This window comes from Schistocerca americana, chromosome 3 (assembly GCF_021461395.2).
Source record: "Schistocerca americana isolate TAMUIC-IGC-003095 chromosome 3, iqSchAmer2.1, whole genome shotgun sequence".
Taxonomy (NCBI): domain Eukaryota; kingdom Metazoa; phylum Arthropoda; class Insecta; order Orthoptera; family Acrididae; genus Schistocerca; species Schistocerca americana.
Window position 1 is genome coordinate 818,093,959 of NC_060121.1, and position 23,188 is coordinate 818,117,146.

The 23,188-nt window shown below is 42.0% G+C and overlaps 1 protein-coding gene and 1 non-coding gene across 2 annotated transcripts; one reads left to right on the forward strand and one right to left on the reverse strand.

Annotated features, from left to right (window-relative positions):
* Positions 1 to 7,694: 7,694 nt before the first annotated feature.
* On the reverse strand, positions 7,695 to 21,471 carry LOC124606421. The gene is made up of 2 exons (XM_047138403.1): positions 21,010 to 21,471; positions 7,695 to 7,763 (listed from the first exon to the last, which is right to left on the reverse strand). Exons 1-2 carry the CDS (start codon positions 21,469 to 21,471, stop codon positions 7,695 to 7,697), a joined length of 531 nt encoding a protein of 176 aa, XP_046994359.1.
* Positions 11,243 to 11,326, forward strand: Trnap-ugg. Its single transcript has one exon. It is a non-coding gene; the product is annotated as a tRNA-Pro (tRNA).
* Positions 21,472 to 23,188: the final 1,717 nt, after the last annotated feature.

A 23,188-nucleotide genomic window follows, 5' to 3' on the forward strand; every position in this document is an offset into this window, starting at 1 on the left:
GGATATTACTCGTAATGCCAGCCAGACCTTGTTGTAAATTACCCCTCTTACACACTTGTCCTATTTTCCTTGATTCAGTTACTATAATTTCTCTTGGTTTGTTAAAAAGTTTTACTTGGTATAATCACAATTTCCATCTATGGAAACGAGGACACTCTGTAGATGTACTAGTTTAAAACCTTTGATCCCACGAAATTTCACTGCACCACATACGTATCTCTGTATCTGATGATTGCAACAGTCGAAAATTGGTTTGTGGAATAAATATTGTACAATATTACATCGGTCTTGTGTATGTTTTCATTCACAATGTAAAAAAATGTTTTATCAAGAATCAGTGGAACAGTCAATTAATGCTATCTTCTGAGGCTTGCTAATAGAGCAGGTCTTATATGCGCGAACTATTCCATATGAAACTTTCGTGGATCTTCTTTCTCGTGTGTCTTAAAGACCTCCAAGTGACCAAGTGACATGTCCCCACTAAACCCTCTTACCGCCCCCCTCCCTCCACCCCCTCCCGCGAACCGCTATGCACTGGTGGTAGTAAGGGAATAACATGAGTACGACTTTCATTAGTGCCGTGATCATGGTCCCTCTTCTTACGGTTTTTTTTTTTTTTTTTTGGGTCAACGGTCTTCTGACTGGTTTGATGCGGCCCGTCACAAATTCCTCTCCTGTGCCAATCTCTTCATCTCAGAGTAGCCCTCGCAATCTGTGTCTTCAATTATTAGCAGGGTGTATTCCAATCTCTGTCTTCCTCTACAGTTTTGCCCTCTACAGCTTCCTTAAATACCTTGTAAATCATGTCCTGATGTCCTAGCAGATGTCCTATCATCCTGATCCTTCTTTTGTCAGTGTTTTCCTCATGGTTTTCCTCTCCGATTCTGGCCAGACCCTCCCCATTCCTTACATTATCAGTCCACGTAATTTTCAACATTCGTCTGTATCACTACATCTCAAATGCTGACTCTCTTCAGTTCCAGTTTTCCCACGGTCTAAGTTTCACTACAAGTGGCTAGCGTTGCTGCCTCTGGATCACGGTGTCTCGGGTTCTATTCCTGACCCTGTTGGGGGTTTTCTCTGCCTGTGGACTGGGTGTTTGTGTTCACCTTCATCATCATCATTATTCGTGACAGTGGCTAGATTGGATTGTGTAAAAATTGGGACTATCTACGGTCTCTGAAGACCGCGCAGTTGAGTGCCTCACAAACCAAACATCATCCTTCTGAAACTAAGGCCTATGATTAATACGAGTAGACTTATCTTGCCCAGGAGTGCCCTTTTCACCAGTGCTATTCCGCTTTTGATGTCCTCCTTAACCCGTCCGTTATTCAAATGTTCAAATGGCTCTGAGCACTATGGGACTTAACATCTGTGGTCATCAGTCCCCTAGAACTTAGAACTACTTAAACCTAACTAACCTAAGGATATCACACACATCCATGCCCGAGGCAGGATTCGAACCTGGGACCGTAGCGGTCACGCGGTTCCAGACTGAAGCGCCTAGAAGCGCACGGCCACACCGGCCGGCCCGTCCGGTATTGGTTACTTTGCTGTCTAGATAGTAGAATTTCTTAACTTCATCTATTTCGTGACCATCAGTTCTAATGTTAAGTCTCCCGCTGTTCTCATTTCTGTTACATCTCATTACTTTCATATTTCTTCGATTTACTGTCAATCCATATTCAGTATTCAATAGACTCTTGATAGTATTGTCATAAACGAATCGTATCACTGATATCTTTTCACCATGAATTTTAATTCCATTCCTTAGCCTTCCTTTAATTTACATCATTGCTTCTTATACGTACGGATGGAAAAGTAAGGACTACATCTCTGTCTTATATCCTTTTCAATCAGAGTACTTCGTTCTTGCTCGTCCATTCTTATTATTCCCTCTTGGCTCTTGTACATATTGCATATTACCTGTCTCTCTATATAGCTTACCCCTGTTTTTCTCAGAATTCCTAACATGTTGCACCATTTTACATTGTCGAACGCTTACTGCAGATTGAAAAATCCTATGGACATGATTTCTCTTTATTCTTGCTTCCCTTATCAACCGCAACATCAGAAATGCCTCTTTGGTGCCTTTACCTTTCCTAAAGCCAAACTGATCGTCATCTGACACGTCCTCAGTTTTCTTTCCCATTCTTCTGTATATTATTTTTGCCAAATACTTGGACCCATGAGCGGCATGCTACCACTAAAATTACAATACTCCACTCCCTTCCTTATCGTGTGCGACCTTCCTTTTTTCTGATTTGCAGTTTAAATATCCTCAAGGAGTCATCTTCGTCCTGATACAATACAGTTCACATTCTGCACTTTACTATCCTGTCCCGTGACATTAACTGGAATTTCCTCTAGATCTTCTGTCCTCAGTAATAATATCAGTCGGCTTAACATGCCAATTCGACCATCTACACTGCCTGGTGAATGCGAAACCACTCCAGAATTACTTCAGTGACAGAACTGCCAGTATCTAATAGCCAACTTACTGGTCCGTTGTTAATTTCACTTCAGGCAAAATTTATTCTATACCGCTGATGTGCAAACTTGGCTCGATATCTACCGTGCTTCGTTGCATGCACAGGACGTCATCAGCTGAGATGGCGTGCACGAAAGTAAAGTTTCCGAATATTTATTGCAAGAACTCGCAGGAGCGCTGCAACATCTACAATAGTCCAATGCCTTGAATTCGCGGTCATCGATCATCCTCCATAGGGTCCCTACTTGGCGCGAAGCGGGATTTTCAAAACTTAAAGAACACCTCCTGGAACTTACTTTCATGGTGATGAAATGGTGCAAGTAGAGATGATACTGTGACTCTATCAACCTATTCAAACATACTACAGTGACTACATCAACAAAATGGTCTCTCTGAGACACTTCGCTTCTGACTCCAATACAAAAGATTGATTGTGACTATCTCATCCGGTTTTCGTCGACCGCTATGCGTTTCAGCACCCGCCTAAGTGGCTTGGTGATCACCGGCCTCGAACCTATCTTGAAATTTCAGCGGCCAGTCGGTCAGATGGCTTAGCCCAAAGGACTTGAGATGGCTATTCTAAGTGTCGGCGTGTGTTTAGCGGGGCCGCAGCGAGATCACCTGTCTCCAACTTGGAGGATTTGGATTGGAGTTGCCACAAGTCTGTCAGATGTGATAGTCAGTTTCTGCAGACTACTATCTTCAGACGCTTAATCTGTTCCAATTAAAGTGTAGATTCGTGTATCCAGTACCATTTGATGATTTACTTGATACGACTGAGGTCTAGCGGTGCGAAGCAAGTTGAGGTGGGCGCAGAGTGTATACAGTTTTGTGTGCAGCGATTTGATGCCATTTACAATCATCAGCATGTTTGCCACTAATGATTGGCACAGCTTTTGGAACTAATCTGGGCGTATTGGAGGAGTCATTCAGCTGCTTTGAAAAAAACGGGCATCACATGTGTTCGATTCACTGGCATGTTAATAGCATCATTAAAGGTGAGTGCATTAACTGAGCCAGATTCTACTAGATATAAAAGTTTTAAACTTTTTTAAAAATATTTTTGTTGTTTTCCTTTTTAAAAAGTATCATTAATCATAATATCACGATTTCTCTTTCAAGTGGTTAGAACGCATTACAAATTAACATAAAGAGTGTACTGCACAATCAATAATTGTTACGCAAGTTGTTGCGCTCGCTGTTGTGCCAATGAAGTAAAGAAAAAGTTAATAAAACAGTTCTGTGTTCTATCAGTTAGTTTTATTAGATTTATTGTAAATGCTTTAACATTTCTGCTAAAGAGTCAGAATGATTGTAGTAGTATCGATAGTTCCGATGCCACAGAGTAGGTTGGCACTACGAGAGCGGAAGATCCTCCCCGACCACAGCTCCCTCTAGCCGACGCTGTGCAGCTCAACGAGCGCCGCTCTGCTTTCTGCCCAGTTCATGAAGAGCAGACGGCCTGGAAACATCGCTTTAGCTTTATTGGCTATTGAGACTTGATTATCTGGACCATGGCTTCGCAACTACGTGCTCACCTGTACAAAGTTATGTATTCAAGTGTATAATTCGTGTTGAGCTATAGTAAAACCACTTTACTTGCCGTACCGAAAGCTTTACCTCACCTGCTCCTACACTTTTCCTACATTCGGCCTACGTTACACATTTCAGGAGCAGACCCACGCGCCGCCTTGCAGGCGGGATACCAAACTTTTAATAATTTCAAGCACTTGGTTTAAGGGCTTTTAGTTAGTCACATGCTGATAATTAGAGAAGATACATTAAAAAGATACCACTTTCTTTCTTGGGTAATTACTCTGTTTTCAACTGTTTGATTTACTGTCACGATTGTTTTGCTCCATGTTCGATTAATAAGCTAACTTTGTGACTATTTGAGTGTAATATATACTCCATTTTAGTCGTATGATCGAACAGTATCTAATCATCTGAACAGTTATATCCATGAGCAGATGTGAAGACAGAACTGGCTTCCAATTTGCTATGATGAAAGTCTTTTATAACTGCTAAACTTAATTCTACCGAGGAATTAGTCTTTCCAGTCATGCCTATTGACTTCATATTTTCAAGACAGATTGGTCAAGTTGGTTCAACTTGCGTAAATTATTAAAGTTTAACGACCTTTGCTACTAATCATGAAGTTTTCGAGATCAAAAATACAATTAAAATCTGTGAAATTAGTTTTAATTTAGTTTGTGTGGCCTGGCACCTTCTCCTCGCTAGCAGTTTCAGATGGTAGCCTTAGGGCATGGTTGCACGAGTAAGCGGTAGGTTGTCATACCAAGAAGGACGTAAAATTGCTTGCATCGTTAATTATACTTCTACTAAAAACTGATAACCTTTCAGTGCACTTGTTTTCTTTTTAAGATTAGAGTTTCAGGCTCGGCTGTGTAGGATGGCTACATGACCGATTTTGGGTACAAGACATCTCAACAAGCAGCATTTAATATCTGAACTTAAAGTTCATGAGGAGTCATTAGAAGGCTTCGGAATGCTATTGACTGTGCACCTCGGATCACCGCGGAGGATGTTGGTGAAGTAAATGATGTGCTCTCGGTGTGTACCGCGCTGGTTTCTGGAAAACATTGTGCAGCGTCCCACATCAGAAAACATTACATCACTTGAGTGTGTAGAGGGTACGGATGAGGAAGCAAGGTTGTCGGATTATGGTAGCCAGCTTGATACCACTGAATAATAGATCGACTGAGGTCTTAAACGCCAAATTCGATATTATCTACTCTACTGGGTAATGGTCAGCATTAAGACACGGATGTAGACCATAAAATTTTTTTGGTTGCTTGCTAGAGTAGTGATTCATGTCAGTGTTTCTCAGGTTGCTCACATTGTTATATTAGAAATGATTTACCCATTGCCTGAAGAGCAGATGTCTCGAATTGTAAGTAAAGTTATTTAGGAAGCTGAATCACTGTAGTTTTCAATCAATAAAATGATTAAAGAGATGCTTTATGAGTATTTGAGAAATGAGCTTACTAACGAAGAATATTTTAGTGTTCAGTAGCGGACAGATACTTCCGCCAACTATGTTGAGAGTATTATAATAGGTAAACCTGTTAGTTTCAGTGCTCTAATATTTCTTGTTCATGTATCTATACCACGCTACCGGTGTACCAAGTTGGCAACAGAATAGCAAGTTTCTATTAAAAGCTGATAGCGGTCGCATGGGATCTGGCGGACAATGGTGTGTACCTGCTAGGAGACACCTCCAGTAGCTCTGTACTTTAAGCGCCATCTGCCGCTGCAATTTAGGATGGTCAGTAGCAACTGCCCATCCCACCTGCGCAAGGAGCAACTCCACTATGTGTTGTTACGCAAACGACACTTATTTTACACCATACATCATGCTTGGAACAGCGAGTCTATTCTTGTTGACTCTATGCTTGCTGCATCATTTGTATTGAATTTTCAAGTGTTTGAAGAAATACAAGTACAGTAAATCTTCTCTTTATTGTATTAACTTATTCGCTAGTCATTTCTGCTCCTGATCAGATCTCCTACGTCAACAGTTGTTGCCCCACTCTGTAGCCCACCTCTTCTTACCACTGTGTACGAAGGGCCAAACTACTGGGAGGAATTTGTTTCAGCAATAAAAAGAGGTGTAGTTTAAACAGCGCCCCCATAAGTTGATCATCTTTCCTCTCATGGTGATCTGAGAAACGAATTACTATTATTACGGTAATTGTTTCGTTGCATTGGGTCGGACCATTTTGCTTGAAAACATGTAGGACTTAAGAAGGTGAATAATACCAGTTGATGCCACGAAGAGCCAGCTCTTCTCGATGCTACACGCGATGTAACACTGAGGTATAATAATATTAGTGGCATGATACGAAGTTCATTGATGCATGAGTACACGTTAATTAACTAAGATCCAGTTTGCACACTGTGGGATTTGGGTAGTAACTTATGTTTGAAGAATTTGGAGTGATTTTGTCATTAAACCCATTTCGCTAAAATTGCTGTTCTGTAAATGGCAGGTTGTTCCTGTTCTTCGTAAATTTAGTGCTCACATTAAAATTCGTTATTTTCTATGGATCATTCAGTTTTGGGTGGTAAACGGTCTGTCTGTGGATGTCAATTTGGGCTGTGATTTTCTTGATAAATTATCTACTGGATTTGTTTAAAGAGGACATTTTGGTTGATATCGGGTCAAACATGAGATATTAATTTTGTAATCATTCTAGTTTTAGGGCTAATTATGTTAAGCTAGTGAAACGGATACTGATATTTCTCATGTAAAAAGGAAAGAAGGTAAATGCTTATTGCAGTTATTGGAGGATATTCTAACGTTTAGAGGTTACTAATCGTCTTCAATATCAGATTCAATTAATTGATAAAACTTCTGATCGCCATCAACCTCCTATATTTTCATTTCTACGATGGAGGAGGTGCGAAAGATTATCGACAAGCATTTGCTAAAAGTGGTCAACAAACCGTCAACGACTCCATATTATCACTCATGTTTCTTGTTCCTAATCCGAAGGTACAAAGTTACAGATCCAGCTGATGCTATGAGTGGCTGACTGTGGGGCATTAAACCACAAAGTAATTCTACAGTCAGGGTCCCTTCCAAATCTGCACGACAGCTTTTTATGTTGTTTTCTGAGACACATTTTTTGACCTTGTAGACATAAACCCAGTGTACCACCAGATCCCTCATGAAGATTCTAAATAGCTCTACCTTAATTGAATTTAACAGAGTTCCATTCAGTTTGTCCACTGGTGCAACTGTTCTCTCCAGATTATGTGTTGGATAAGTTTAAGTTCCTCTTTGTTTACAGCTATTTTGACGATGCAGTTGTCTATAGTCAGACATAGGAGCATCTTGAGCATTTACGTCTTGTTTTTGATAGGTTTCGGAACCTTGGGCTTGTGATCAAGCCCAGTAAGTTGAATTCAGCCCATCCAGAGATATCATTTTTGGGACATTTAGTTTCTGCAAGTGGGATGAACGTGTATACCGAGCTTGCTAGAGCCATTAGAGATTTACCTCCGCCTAACAGTCGCGAAGAGTTTGCACGATTCTTCAGGCCGATTAATTTCTTCCAGAAGCTCATTCCTGGATTCATGTAGTTAACTGTGCTTCGTCATAAAGGCGCCCTCTTTCAACGGACGAGCAGTGGTCAAGCTGCATCAGATATCTAGAATTCCCCTTATTACAAGTATTTCAGACGGGCGCCTGTAACCTGGGTGTGGGAGCTGCCTTACTGGCGGAAGTATGATGGTGAGAACCGTCCTGTGGCATATGCAGCCAGGGCCTTATCAAATTCAACAGTTAATTGTTCTCTCTATGTGTTAGATGCTCTGGCAGTGATCCAACATCTGGAAACAGTTTCAGTTCTGTTTAGAGCATTGATCTTTGCTACTTGAAGCCGATAATGAGGCATTTTGTTGGGTTCTACCTAGGCTTTGTAAGACTGCTGATGTATTAAGGAGGGTGGTCGTGGGTTCAGCGTTCCCTTTCAGAGTTAGACATATTCGGGGTACGGCTAATAAATAATCAGCTGGTTTGTGTCACCAGCAAAATGTTTGATGATAATGAGGAGGACGACGAACTTCTGCAAGATCAAGGTGAGTGTAATTTGGTGATTAGTAAGATCTCTCAATTATTTCAGTATTTGACCAAAATTAGTGTCTTTCGCCAACAGTTTACTCAGGACAGATAATTACCATTGCTGCTGGTAAGTTCGTACGCATCTCATGCCTACCCACATGGAAGACATGCGTTACCTATTCAAGAATTTGATCCTACACTGAGTTCAGACTGATGATAAACAATCAAGGCTACCGTTAGATTACAGTTTACTCTCTCTGTGCATAATATGGGTTTGAGTAATATCATGTTTTATTAGAATGCCTTGTTCTTAGCCCATACAAGAACCCTGTGATGACTCTAGAGGGAAATATAATTATACCTACAGCTGGCCAGGCAGTTAAGTTCCTAGACGTGGGAGTTGGTTTACGGTGTCGCCTGGATCACGGCAGACGCTGCACAAAGCCGCGCGGGATTTGCCGAGCGGTCTAGGGCACTACAGTCAGGGACTGTGCGGCAGGTCCCGGCGGAGGTTAGACTCCTCCCTCGGGCATGGGTGTGTGTGTTTGTCCTTAGGATAATTTAGGTTAAGTAGTGTTTAAGCTTAGGGACTGATGACCTTAGCAGTTAAGTCCCATAAGATTTCACACACATTTGAACATTATTTTTAACACTGCACAAAGATATTCCACGGGACATCAAACATCGAAATTCCAGCTTGTATAAGAGAGAATATCTTGCTCCCTGCGAGACTGTCATCAGGGCCATGACCAAGCAACTGATTGAGGGCGGGAATTCAGTTAATAAGGAAGAACTCAATTTTGCACCAACTTCCAAATCCGCAAGTATCACTGACATCATCAGCACAATGAAACAGCAGAAGTACGACTTCTACCTGAAGCAGCTCGAGAGGTATGTCGGCAAACTAGTCATACTCATGAAACAAACCTGTGAAGCAAACTTCTTTTGCAAGGACAGAGCGGTCATGTGGAAACTAAAAGAAGATCCGGATATTGAGGTCTTACCAGCCGACAAAGGCAATGTAACTGTGATACTATCTTACAAGGATTGCACTGAGAAGATGCAGTGCCTGTTAGAAGGCAGTGAGTATCGAAATATTGTCACTGATCTTACGAAGAGAACGGAGGGAACTAGTTCCATGGAGACTTTGTGGACTGCCAAAGATTTACAAAGATGGGCTTCCTTTACGCGGAATAATTGATGCCTCGACGTGCTCACTCACTAAACACCTTAACGATATATTTAGTCCTCGTGTCGGAAATTGTCTACGTCATATTCGCAACTTTGTGGATTTTGTTGGCCGCCTAACAACTTTAGCCATAGCAGTTCTGACATCCTTTTGAGCTTCGATGTTGTCTCTCTTTTGACCAGAGTGCCTTATAAGAATCTTTGGACTTAGTAGCCAGAAATTTAACATAGAGAAAACCAGATTTTTAGGCATATCTTGACGTCGACATACTTTATTTTTATTGGTGGCCAGTACGAGCATGTGGAAGGAGTAGCCATGGAGAGTGCACTATCACTAGCTGTCGCCAATACGTATATGGAACATTTCGAGGAGGAAGCCTTGGAATCAGCCGACTGGGAATCTACTTGCTTCTTACAGTATGTCGACACGTTTGTCATATGGCGATATAGAAGAGATAAGCTGAATGATTTCCTCATACATCTTTATTCTGTACACCAGAACGTCAATTTTACCATAAGGTCGGAGAGATTTTTCCTTTCTGAATTTCGTGACAAAAAGAAAAATGGAGGACATTTTGGAACACAGCATGAACCGCGACAAGACGCACTCCGACTTATAGTTACATGCAGCCAGCTACCACACAGGAGCGGCATATTCAGATCATTGATACATAGGGCTCGCTCCCTATGCGACAATGAGATCCTCAACCAAATGCTTAAACATCTGAGGACGGTTTTCCGGAAAAACGGCTACAAGAGTCTCAAATTCTATGAGCTCTACGTTCTACACCGATTGCAAAGCCCGGGAGGATGCGGCTACGGCATATATATTATCTTGTAGCTCTTTATTCGGGGAGATAGGAAAAAAATCTTCATAAAATCCAATTGAATACGGCCCACCATCTAAACGTAGGCGGTGCTTATCAGTGTCAAGGGCGACCTCGGACTCCGAAGGTTCAGTAGCTATCAGATCCCCACTAATAAGGCATCACCTGCATAGCACAATACCTCTTTGGCTGTATTGGCGGGCGCAGGGGTCTATGCGGGCCTTACGCCCACCATCCAGGCATAGACACAGCTTATCGGTGACGAGGGCAGCCTCGTACTGAGGACGGTCGATGGTTACCCGATACCCACTAATGAGGTATCACTTGTACGATATAACATCCCTTAGCCCGTGTTAACAAGCAGAGGAGACCCAAGGAGCATAGAATAAAAAAGGTATGCCAGATTGGCTTAGTGCGCTCTCATTGGTCAGCGACTTGTTACGTCACCCGGCAGCCAGACGGCAGCAGTCTCTGTTTGCAGAATATGAGAGATTGCAAAATAATTGTTTTCACGTCTCTTCTCTTCTGATATAACTTAAAGTTTCCGCTCACACGGTTGAACACACTTCATGTTAATATTATATACAAGGTTTCCGAAAGAAATGCGTTAAATATTAGTAGCCATGATGATATCTCGCCAAGCAAAACTAGTGGCCAATGTTCGCATCCGCATTCATGCTCATGTTTTAGGCATCTGACTACGGCAAATGTTTTTCAATTGGGTACTGCCTATTTTACACACGTTTTTGTAAATAAAAAGATAGTAATCTTCGAACTTACCTTACAAAGCTGATGCAGAAGTTACGCCGAAGATGCTGAAGGCCTTGCCGAATTCCGTTTCATTGCATCAATTTTGGCGCTTTTGTTTAAATGTCTAATCAGTATAAAAGTTCTTGTTCTGCCATATAATTGAACTATTTTACTATTAAGTTCGGGAAATTTCCCACTTATATGATCTGCTAAGGTTGCCATCACTCTACTACAATGAGAAATATTTGATCCACGAAAAGCAGCAAATATAATTTCTAACTCATGTATTTTAGCAAACCAGTCAGTAGAGGGAAAAATGAGGCCCCCGTTAGAAATAATAGTAATCCAGTCTTGCTTCAGACTTAATTCTGTATCAACAACACACTGCCCTGGCCGGCCGGGGTGGCCGAGTGGTTCTAGGCGCTACGGCCTGGAACCGCGCGACCGCTACGGTCGCAGGTTCGAATCCTGCCTCGGGCATGTATGTGTGATGCCCTTAGGTTAGTTAGGTTTAAGTAGTTCTAAGTTCTAGGGGACTGGTGACCTCAGAAGTTAAGTCCCATAGTGCTCAGAGCCATTTGAACCATTTGAACCACACTGCCCTGCTGTATTTCCCAACGAACTGTCAACGTTTTTTGCACTTGAATGCTACATATCCTGCTAGATATTTTAAAGAATCATCATTCACGTCTTCACTGGTACACACTGAATCACTGAGCTCGAGATCTAACAGCAAGTTTTCGTCATCTGTAGCGACGTCAAATTATTTATCAATTGCGCTTATACATAAATCACTCGAGAGAAAACGTGCAAAATCTTCCTCAGTTTCATCAGCTGGTGTCAGGTAGTTTTCAGAAGCAGAATTCTCATTTCTGTACTCTGAAGTCGAAGCACCAGAAGAAAAAGGTATTTCACTTGCACTTCCAGTCAGTATCAATAAACGGATCCTGTTTTTCACCTCGAAAGGTGTGGGATTGTTGTAGAAGACACCAAGGCCACGGATTCTGGAAAACAAATTTTCCAGACAATCTTGATTAAGTCTGGCAGTCAATATATAAGTAACTCCGGAATTTTCATATCATTGGAATGTCCAAAAAGTGAATTTATTGATATAATGAATCCCTTCTGAAACGGGAGAAGACTGTTTCTTTTTCCTACTCGCATATCAGAACACATTTCAAGAAATCCTTTTAGATAGTTTTCCTGACTTCTGATATTAAACCCGTAACCACTTCTAAGGGGAGTTTTTCATCTTAAGGTTATCTCGAATTCAGCACATCGAAAACATCGTTCACGAGCTCAATGAAGCTTCCTTCGCGATTTTTATGCAGAAAATATCTCACAGCTTGGGCAGTGCGACGTGAAAATATCTGTGCAGCCCTTCGGACATTCTGACGATCACGTCCACTAACGTTAAGATGAACCTCCGATATGTGGTGATTGATCGAAAGATCGCCTTTCTGATGTCGAAGAAGATCTTCTATAAACATTTCTGTAATCACAGTACCATCAGGCAAAGTGACTCCGTCATCAAAAAAATGATTTCTTAATAACTTTTGCAAATGTGGAACATGAAAAATAACCCAGACTTTTCTGCTATGATCAACAGGGTTTGAAAAGAATGTCTTGGATGTAGACACACCAAGTTGCTTCCACACATTCATATTTTTTGGTTCCATGTCACACGTAACAGCTACGATACGGATTCCTGCTGTTTCAACTTCTTATATGACATTCTGCAACAAATCACTAGACATTGCAACTTCAGAGTCATAATACACTGGCTGCTTCCATTTTGAAAAGAAGCTGCGAACCATGACGACTTGGACATTGTTGTGTGGTCCGAGTACTACATCGTCGGACGAATCGTAAGTCACACGACCGTCAATGCTCATCTCGTCCAAGATTAGGACACCAATCGCCTCTAATGATGTGAACATTTCTGACCTACCTTTAATTAACTCCAAAACTGGTTTCAAAATACCTGGTTGGCACTTGACTGTTTCGTCCATGTCTGGAGTGTTGACCTGCAGGGAAAAGGATAATTCTTCCTCCTCAGGTAGGCATATGCTTTAGGAGACAAAGTTCTCAATGTGAGAGCATTTTCAATGTCCTCTGAGCACCACTTTACTTGCTTCCTCTTCTTTAACAGACAACGAATTAGTCCTGGTGTGAAACACAGACAGTGTACCTCTCATATCCGAGCATTCACATTTCTGCTTCTTAGTGTGAGACACATTACGATTTATAGATGTAGTTTGCTTTATAACTTCTTACATGGACTTAATCCTTCGTTAAAGTCGAACATTTTTAATTTTCAAACTAACCAATTCTTTCTTCAGTGCTTGAATTTGCTGGTCTTTAAGAGAAATTAGCGGATCAGTAAAAAGTCAGTGTTGCTGGATTTGTGCAGCTTACTTTTTTTGGGAGATAAAGTTTTCAACGTTGAGAGAGCTCTTTTTCTTACTGTTCTAGTGTCACAGCGACGTTCTCTCTCTATTAGAACGCTACCCGCAACATTAGCGGTGCTGAGACCTGGAATTTCGAATATATTTCCCTGCAGTTTGGTATTTTTAGAGACGGAACAGCATTATCCTGCAGCAGTTTCCGTGTAAGTAGACCTAACAATTCATTCTGTAAGTCTCGTTTGTAATCGCTTTCACAAAAATGTTCAGATCAAACTCTTGCATTGTTAACATTAATTTTGTCCTCTCGTTTACAACGAGCAAATCCACTTACGCTGTAGTGCAACATTTTTTGGAAAACAAATGATAAATTACGCCTTCAGTCTTACGTCCACAATTACGATATTCAGCAACTGCACAATACGGCGTACTCGCAGACATAATTCCAAGAACGAAGCTACAAAACTCACGGAACAATTCATTTCTAACTGAACACTCGGCAGGACTAGAATTACACACAAACTAACGTGTATCACGAACTCACATGCACGCCTTCGATAGAAAGACTGAGCGACACCGTTGTAAACAAACTGCAGTAGCTGCCAGGTGACGTCACAGCTCGAGATTCATAATGGCGGAGAAGAAAGTGGGAGGAAGCATTTGCACTCCCCTGGTAGAATTTTTCGCAGAGCATAACTTAATCATAACTAACACTTGGTTCAAGAATCATGAAAGAAGGTTGTATACATGGAAGAACCCTGGAGATACTAAAAGGTATCAGATAGATTATATAATGATAAGACAGGGATTTAGGAACCAGGTTTTAAATTGTAAGACATTTCCAGGGGCAGATGTGGACTCTGACCACAATCTATTGGTTATGAACTGTAGATTATAACTGAAGAAACTACAAAAATCTGGCAATTTAAGGAGATGGGACCTGGATAAACTAAAAGAACCGTAGGTTGTACAGAGCTTCAGGGAGAGCATAAAGGAACAATTGACAGGATTGGGGGAAAGATATACTGAAGAAGAAGAATGGGTAGCTTTGAGGAACGAAATAGTGAAGGCAGCAGGGGATCAAGTAGATAAAAAGACGAGGGCTAGTAGAAATCCTTGGGTAACAGAAGAGATACTGAATTTAGTTGATGAAAGGAGAAAAAACAAAAATGCAGTAAATGAAGCAGGCAAAAAGGAATACAAATGTCTCAAAAATGAGATCGACAGGAAGTGCAAAATGGCTAAGCAGGGATGGCTAGAGGACAAATGTAAGGATGTAGAGGCTTATCTCACGAGGGGTAAGATAGATACGGCCTACAGGAAAATAAAAGAGACCTTTGGAGAAAAGAGAACCACTTGCAAGAATATCAAGAGCTCAGATGGAAACCCAGTTCTAAGCAAAGAAGGGAAAGCAGAAAGGTGGAAGGATTATATAGAGGTCTATACAGGGGCGATGTACTTGAAGACAATATTATGGAAATGGAAGAGGATGTAGATGTAATGGGAGTTATGATACTGTGTGAAGAGTTTGACAGAGCACTGAAAGACCTAAGTCGAAACAAGGCCCCCGGAGTAGACAACGTTCCATTAGAACTACAGACAGCCTTGGGAGAGCCAGTCCTGACAAAATTCTACCATCTGATGAGGAAGATGTATGAGACAGGCGAAATACCATCAGACTTCAAGAAGAATGTAATAATTCCAATCCCAAAGAAAGCACGTGTTGACAGATGCGAAAATTACCGAACTATCAGTTAATAAGTCACAGGTGCAAAATACCAACGCGAATTCTTTACATCCGTATGGAAAAACTGATAGAAGCCAACCTCGGGGAAGATCAGTTTGGATGCCGTAGAAATGTTGGAACACGTGAGGCAATACTGACCCTACGAGTTATCTTAGGGGAAAGATTCAGGAAAGGCAAACTTACGTTTCTAGCATTTGTAGACATAGAAAAAGCTTTTGACAATGTTGATTGGAATACTATCTTGCAAATTCTGAAGGTGACAGGGGTAAAACACAGGGAGCGAAAGACTATTTACAATTAGTACACAAAGAAGATGGCAGTTATAAGAGTCGAGGGGTATGAAAGGGAAGCAATGGATGGGAAAGGAGTGAGACAGGGTTGTAACCCAAAAGAAAAGTTTGGTGTGGGTATTAAAATCCATGGAGAAGAAATAAAAACTTTAAGGTTCGCCGATGACATTGTAATTCTATCAGAAACAGCAAAGGACTAGGAAGAGCAATTGAACGGAATCGGCAGTGTCTTGAAAGGAGGGTGTAAGATGAACATTAACAAAAGCAAAACGAGGATAATGGAATGTAGTCGAATTAAGTCGGGAGATGCTGAGGGAATTAGATTAGGAAATGAGACACTGAAAGTAGTAAAGGAGTTTTGCTATTTGGGGAGCAAAATAACTGATGATGGTCGAAGTAGAGAGGATATGAAATGTAGACTGGCAATGGGAAGGTAAGCGTTTCTGAAGAAGAAAAATATGTTAACAACGAGTTTAGATTTAAATGTCAGGAAGTCGTTTCTGAAAGTATTTGTATGGAGTGTAGCTATGTATGGAAGAGAAACATGGACGATAAATAGTTTAGACAAGAAGAGAATAGAAGCTTTCGAAATGTGGTGCTACAGAAGAATGCTGAAGATTAGATGGGTAGATCACGTAACTAATGAGGAGGTATTGAATAGAATTGGGGAGAAGAGGAGCTTGTAGCACAACTTGACTAGAAGAAGGGATCGGTTGGTAGGACATGTTCTGAGACAGCAATTTAGTATTGGAGGGCAGCGTGGAGGGTAAAAATCATAAAGGGTGACCAAGAGATGAATACACTACGCAGATTCAGAAGGATGTTGTTGTTGTTGTGGTCTTCAGTCCTGAGACTGGTTTGATGCAGCTCTCCATGCTACTCTATCCTGTGCAAGCTTTTTCATCTCCCAGTACCTACTGCAACCTACATCCTTCTGAATCTGCTTAGTGTATTCATCTCTTGGTCTCCCTCTACGATTTTTACCCTCCACGCTGCCCTCCAATACTAAATTGGTGATCCGTTGATGCCTCAGAACATGTCCTACCAACCGATCCCTTCTTCTGGTCAAGTTGTGCCACAAACTTCTCTTCTCCCCAATCCTATTCAATACTTCCTCATTAGTTATGTGATCTACCCATCTAATCTTCAGCATTCTTCTGTAGCACCACATTTCGAAAACTTCTATTCTCTTCTTGTCCAAACTATTTATCGTCCATGTTTCACTTCCATACATGGCTACACTCCATACGAATACTTTCAGAAATGACTTCCTGACACTTAAATCAATACTGGATGTTAACAAATTTCTCCTCTTCAGAAACGCTTTCCTTGCCATTGCCAGCCTACATTTTATATCCTCTCTACTTCGACCATCATCAGTTATTTTGCTCCCCAAATAGCAAAACTCCTTTACTACTTTAAGTGCCTCATTTCCTGATCTAATTCCCTCAGCATCACCCGACTTAATTAGATTACATTCCATTATCCTTGTTTTGCTTTTGTTGATGTTCATCTTATATCCTCCGTTCAAGACACTGTCCATTCCATTCAACTTCTCTTCCAAGTCCTTTGCTGTCTCTGACAGAATTACAATATCATCGGCGAACCTCAAAGTTTTTATTTCTTCTCCATGAATTTTAATACCTACTCCGATTTTTTCTTTTGTTTCCTTTACTGCTTGCTCAATATACAGATTGAACAACATCGGGGAGAGGCTACAACCCTGTCTTACTCCCTTCCCAACCACTGCTTCCCTTTCATGTCCCTTGACTCTTATAACTGCCATCTGGTTTCTGTACAAATTGTAAATAGCCTTTCGCTCCCTGTATTTTACCCCTGCCACCTTTAGAATTTGAAAGAGAGTATTCCAGTCAACATTGTCAAAAGCTTTCTCTAAGTCTACAAATGCTAGAAATGTAGGTTTGCCTTTCCTTAATCTTTATTCTAAGATAAGTCGTAAGGTCAGTATTGCCTCACGTGTTCCAGTGTTTCTACGGAATCCAAACTGATCTTCCCCGAGGTTGGCTTCTACTAGTTTTTCCATTGGTCTGTAAAGAATTCGTGTTAGTATTTTGCAGCTGTGACTTATTAAGCTGATAGTTCGGTAATTTTCACATCTGTCAACACCTGCTTTCTTTGGGATTGGAATTATTATATTCTTCTTGAAGTCTGAGGGTATTTTGCCTGTTTCATACATCTTGCTCACCAGATGGTAGAGTTTTGTCCGGACTGTATAAAATAAATAAAATAAAATAAAATAAAATATTAATTTTTATATCTGTATGATAGTGATTGGTTGTAATTAATATTTGCTTATCTGGAACGTGGACGTTTAATTATTTGGTATCAGACGCTTGACAATGGTTTTTTCGTAAATGCAATGTTATTCGTAGTTGACCGTGAAATAAGACTCAAATAATCGGACTTCGTATTTAAATCGTTTCCAAAGACTGCTGCGGTAGGTGCGGACTCAAATCTAAATTCTCAATATTAGAGTAATTTTGCCAGCCGTGTCAATACGTCGTACAGAGGTGACTGTCTACTAAACATAAAAAGTTTACACAGTTAGTTAAATCAGATATATTCAACCAATAAGCCTACAGTTAAATAATTCTACTTACTTTCATAAATATAAATTCTTTACAGAATCGAGTGCCTAGTAAGATTGCAAGTCGCAGTGTTCTTATATAACATCAAATATGGCGGTGTGCCAGTCAATGAAATATACGTGCTTCCCGCACCACTTATCCAAGACCTCTCTCTTCTTAATGAAACATAAGAGTATCGTAATTGTGTTTTTTGTTTTATCAGCGACATAGCGCTGCAGTTCTGTGCCATAGGCTTTATTTACTTGTCAGAGATTAATTATTTAATTAAGATTTCGCGTTTCAGAGGAAACTCACGCACGGCATGCAAATGTGCCTTTATATTGCCCCCTGAATTGCGAGGCGAAAGGACACACCTGCAGGCGAGCAATTCACCTAAAGGCACAAGAAAATCTAAGTTATCTACAACTATTTACATGACATACATTATGCAGTATATTATATACAAAATTTGAATGACGCGCGTACGCCGTAAAAGTTCTTATGTTGGCAAAATAGAGTGCGCGCATGCGCAGAAGCGTCAGTATGCCTCCGGCACTGCCGTTATATCGTAAATTTAGATCACGCGGCACAGTATTGCAGTAAAGCTGCATGCCGAAGGATGTAGGTTGCAGTAGGTACTGGGAGATGAAAAAGCTTGCACAGGATAGAGTAGCATGGAGAGCTGCATCAAACCAGTCTCAGGACTGAAGACCACAACAACAACAACAGTATTGCAGTTCATATTGTTCGTGTGCGCGCGCATTTCTTAGTCGTTGCACAAAGAAAATATTCCACCAAGATTACATATGAAGACTACATTCTATGTAGTTTTAAAATTACAATGTTTGTTATAATACAGTACAACTTTAGATTGTTGAATGTTCTTAGTTACATAGTATTGCATTGAAATGCTTCAAAGAAAAATGTCTTTATCTTTCAGGTGCGTTGACCTATACACAACGTGTCGTTATTACAGTTTATATTCATCTGCTGTACAATAATTTTTCACAGGTTAGTGTCGTCGTGGTAAAGTTTTTTGATCACAGTAACATCGCTGTATAACAACGTGATTGATACATAAGCATGTCCATTTCCTATTTCCATTATAGTCGTTGTGGTGCAGTTCGTTGTGACAAAAGGCATTGTTTATTACAGGTCAGACGTGATCCGTCGAGTAATTGGTCCATATGCATGTAAGCGTAGGCTTCCGCGGCCGTTGTCTTCTTCAAAAAAATTCTTCAGGGTATCAGACCGCATCGTCATAATTTTAAATTGCGCAAACGTTTCGGCCAGCGTTGCAGCTAGCCTTCATCAGGGCCTTACGTTAACTGCTAAATGAACACACTTGGATTCCTTAAATAGCTGCACGAGAAAACCGTGTCGTTACTTGGTTGGCTGTACTAGGAGGAGGAGGAGGGGTGAAAGGTATGCTTTATTGGTGTTTCCTTTATTATTTGTTATTGGCTGAAATAGCTGTTTTCTATTGGTCTTTATATTAATCCACCCCATTGGAGGAGACGGACGAATAGCGAACAGGTGATGGCTGTGACGTCACACTGTTTCCATGCTGTCCAGAAGCCGGCTGCGGCGTGCCATTGCTTTGTGTGCTCGCGACCACTACTGTGGCTCTCCGCGTGTCCGCATGGGCCGCCACGGCACTGCCGCCGCTCCGTAGCCCTGCTATTGCAGGCAGCCAAGACCTCGGAAGCTTGTACCCGTCCTCTCTATTCATGTTGGCGGGTCTTTTGGCTATTGCTATCGCCTCTCTAATCTTTCTTTTGAAAGTGAGAGGCTGTTTCGCCAGGACGCGGGCTTCTTGAAAAAATATTGGTTTCCCGCACTCGTCCCGGTGTTCCGCCACTGCTGACTTAGTGTGTTGTTTCAGGCGGATATATCTTTCATGTTCCGAGAGCCTAGTGCTGATCGGACGTCCCGTCTCACCTATGTAAACTAATCCACACGCACAACCAATTTCATACACGCCAGCTGTGTGTGGTTTGTCAACTGCATCCTTGGTAGAACCGAGCATGTCTGATATTTTGTTTCTGCTTCGGAAAATTGGTTTGATGTCGGCTTTTCGTAGAATTTTGCCAATACGTTCGGTGACCCCTTGTACATATGGTAACACAGCAATGCTCTGTGCCTCCTTCTCCTCTTCCCTATTAGTCTTCTCCCTTGTCGACATGGTGCTGTCTATCATCTGCTTCCCATAGCCATTAGTTCCGAAGATGGACCTGAGGCGTTCAAGTTCTGTCTTCAGATGTTCTTCGTCGCTTATCCTGTACGCTCTCTTCGTTAGCGTGTGCAGGGCGGACTTCTTCTGCGTGGGGTGATGGTGGGAGGAGACGTGAAGGTACCTGTCCGTATTGGTTGGTTTCCTGTACACTTTGTGGCCAAGTTTACCATCAGGTTTTCGATAAACTTCCACGTCGAGAAAAGGCAGCACCCCATTCTTCTCTGTTTCCATTGTAAACTGGATTTTTCTATGCTGTTGGTTAAGGTGCTTGTGGAAGTTCTGTAACTCCTCTTCTCCGTGGGGCCAGATGACGAAAGTATCATCGACATAGCGAAGCCAACAATTTGGACGTAATGGTGCGGACTGGAGGGCTGTTTCCTCAAATGCCTCCATGAAAATTTCTGCTGCGATAGGCGATAGGGGTGAGCCCATAGCTACACCGTCAGTTTGTTCATAAAATTGACCTCTCCACCTGAAATAGGTGGTCGTCAGACAGTGGCGCACAAGCTCACATACATCAGGTGCCACGCGTTCTTCTAGGATGTTCACAGTATCTGACACTGGGACATTCGTGAATAGGGATTTGACGTCGAAGCTAACCATCAGATCTTGGTCCGTAACACGCATTTCCTTTAGGAGAGACACGAAGTGAGTGGAATCCTTAACGTAGGACTCGGTTTGATGCACTAGGTGTCGGAGCCTAGGTGCCAGTTCTTTCGCTAGGTAGTAGGTCGGCGAATTTATACTGTTTACTATGGGCCTTAAGGGGAAGTCGGTTTTGTGTACCTTCGGTACACCATATATCCTTGGTGCCTGTGTCACTTGCGGGATGAATCTTCTGGCCTTGTCGAAATTGATTCTAGAGTGCTTGAGCAGTGCCTGCGTCGTTTTGATTACCTTGGCCGTCGGATCTCCCTGAAGTTTCTTGTAGATAGGTTCTGCGAGAATATCTTCCATTCGTTTGTTGTAATCAGTCGTGTCCAAGACTACAGTGGCGTTGCCCTTATCTGCCTGTACCACTACTAAGTGGGGGTTGTCCCTGAGTTCCTTAATGGCATGATATTCCTCAGCGTTGATGTTTTGCTTCGGTGGCTTTGCTTTATTCAGAACTCTGACCGTTTCCTGCCGGATCTTCTCCGCCTCGGCCTCTGGCAGATGACGTACCGAAGCCTCTACGGATTCTATAATATCTTCTTTTGGAACTCGCTTAGGTGCGACTGCGAAATTCATCCCCTTGGCCAGGATTGCTGTGGTTGCTTCGCTCAAGGTGTGGCTGGAGAGGTTGACCACTGTCCGTCGCCTGTCCAGCGTCAATGTTTCGTCCGTGGCTTTCTGTTGTAGTTTGTCGTACTTTCTCATCTGGCGGTTAGTAATACTATTGCTGGTCCTTGATGCTTGCTGAAAGGTTAACCTGTCGACTTTATCCCAGTCTTCCATCTGAAGTTTTCCGGCCAGAAATAGGTGCAGATCACACAAATTCCTGTTGTGAGCATCGAGACTTATGCGGATGTGGCGAATCCTTTCCCGTAGCAATGCTTTACTGGCGTTAACACAGATATTCCTCGCCTTGTTCGTTTTTATGTGAGACGTCAACCGCAAAGAATACGGTACAACACTCGTGTCTCTGCATCTCTTCAAAAAAGCAAGGTCATTCAGCAGTTTACATCTTTTTAAACGCAGTGCTTCTAACTTCTTGATGTTTCCGTGGATTTCCTGCCCATACAGGTTGGTTAAATGTAAGCGTAGGCTTCCGCGGCCGTTGTCTTCTTCAAAAAAAATTCTTCAGGGTATCAGACCGCATCGTCATAATTTTATGACGATGCGGTCTGATACCCTGAAGAATTTTTTTGAAGAAGACAACGGCCGCGGAAGCCTACGCTTACATTTAACCAACCTGTATGGGCAGGAAATCCACGGAAACATCAAGAAGTTAGAAGCACTGCGTTTAAAAAGATGTAAACTGCTGAATGACCTTGCTTTTTTGAAGAGATGCAGAGACACGAGTGTTGTACCGTATTCTTTGCGGTTGACGTCTCACATAAAAACGAACAAGGCGAGGAATATCTGTGTTAACGCCAGTAAAGCATTGCTACGGGAAAGGATTCGCCACATCCGCATAAGTCTCGATGCTCACAACAGGAATTTGTGTGATCTGCACCTATTTCTGGCCGGAAAACTTCAGATGGAAGACTGGGATAAAGTCGACAGGTTAACCTTTCAGCAAGCATCAAGGACCAGCAATAGTATTACTAACCGCCAGATGAGAAAGTACGACAAACTACAACAGAAAGCCACGGACGAAACATTGACGCTGGACAGGCGACGGACAGTGGTCAACCTCTCCAGCCACACCTTGAGCGAAGCAACCACAGCAATCCTGGCCAAGGGGATGAATTTCGCAGTCGCACCTAAGCGAGTTCCAAAAGAAGATATTATAGAATCCGTAGAGGCTTCGGTACGTCATCTGCCAGAGGCCGAGGCGGAGAAGATCCGGCAGGAAACGGTCAGAGTTCTGAATAAAGCAAAGCCACCGAAGCAAAACATCAACGCTGAGGAATATCATGCCATTAAGGAACTCAGGGACAACCCCCACTTAGTAGTGGTACAGGCAGATAAGGGCAACGCCACTGTAGTCTTGGACACGACTGATTACAACAAACGAATGGAAGATATTCTCGCAGAACCTATCTACAAGAAACTTCAGGGAGATCCGACGGCCAAGGTAATCAAAACGACGCAGGCACTGCTCAAGCACTCTAGAATCAATTTCGACAAGGCCAGAAGATTCATCCCGCAAGTGACACAGGCACCAAGGATATATGGTGTACCGAAGGTACACAAAACCGACTTCCCCTTAAGGCCCATAGTAAACAGTATAAATTCGCCGACCTACTACCTAGCGAAAGAACTGGCACCTAGGCTCCGACACCTAGTGCATCAAACCGAGTCCTACGTTAAGGATTCCACTCACTTCGTGTCTCTCCTAAAGGAAATGCGTGTTACGGACCAAGATCTGATGGTTAGCTTCGACGTCAAATCCCTATTCACGAATGTCCCAGTGTCAGATACTGTGAAC

Excerpts from the sequence above, each read along its gene's own strand:
- LOC124606421 (XM_047138403.1), bottom strand. The coding sequence starts at position 21,471 with ATGAGAAAGTACGACAAACTACAACAGAAAGCCACGGACGAAACATTG. Across the intron at positions 7,764-21,009 it reads AGGGAGATCCGACGGCCAAG|GACGGTTCTCACCATCATAC; the intron begins GTAATCAAAACG and ends CATATGCCACAG.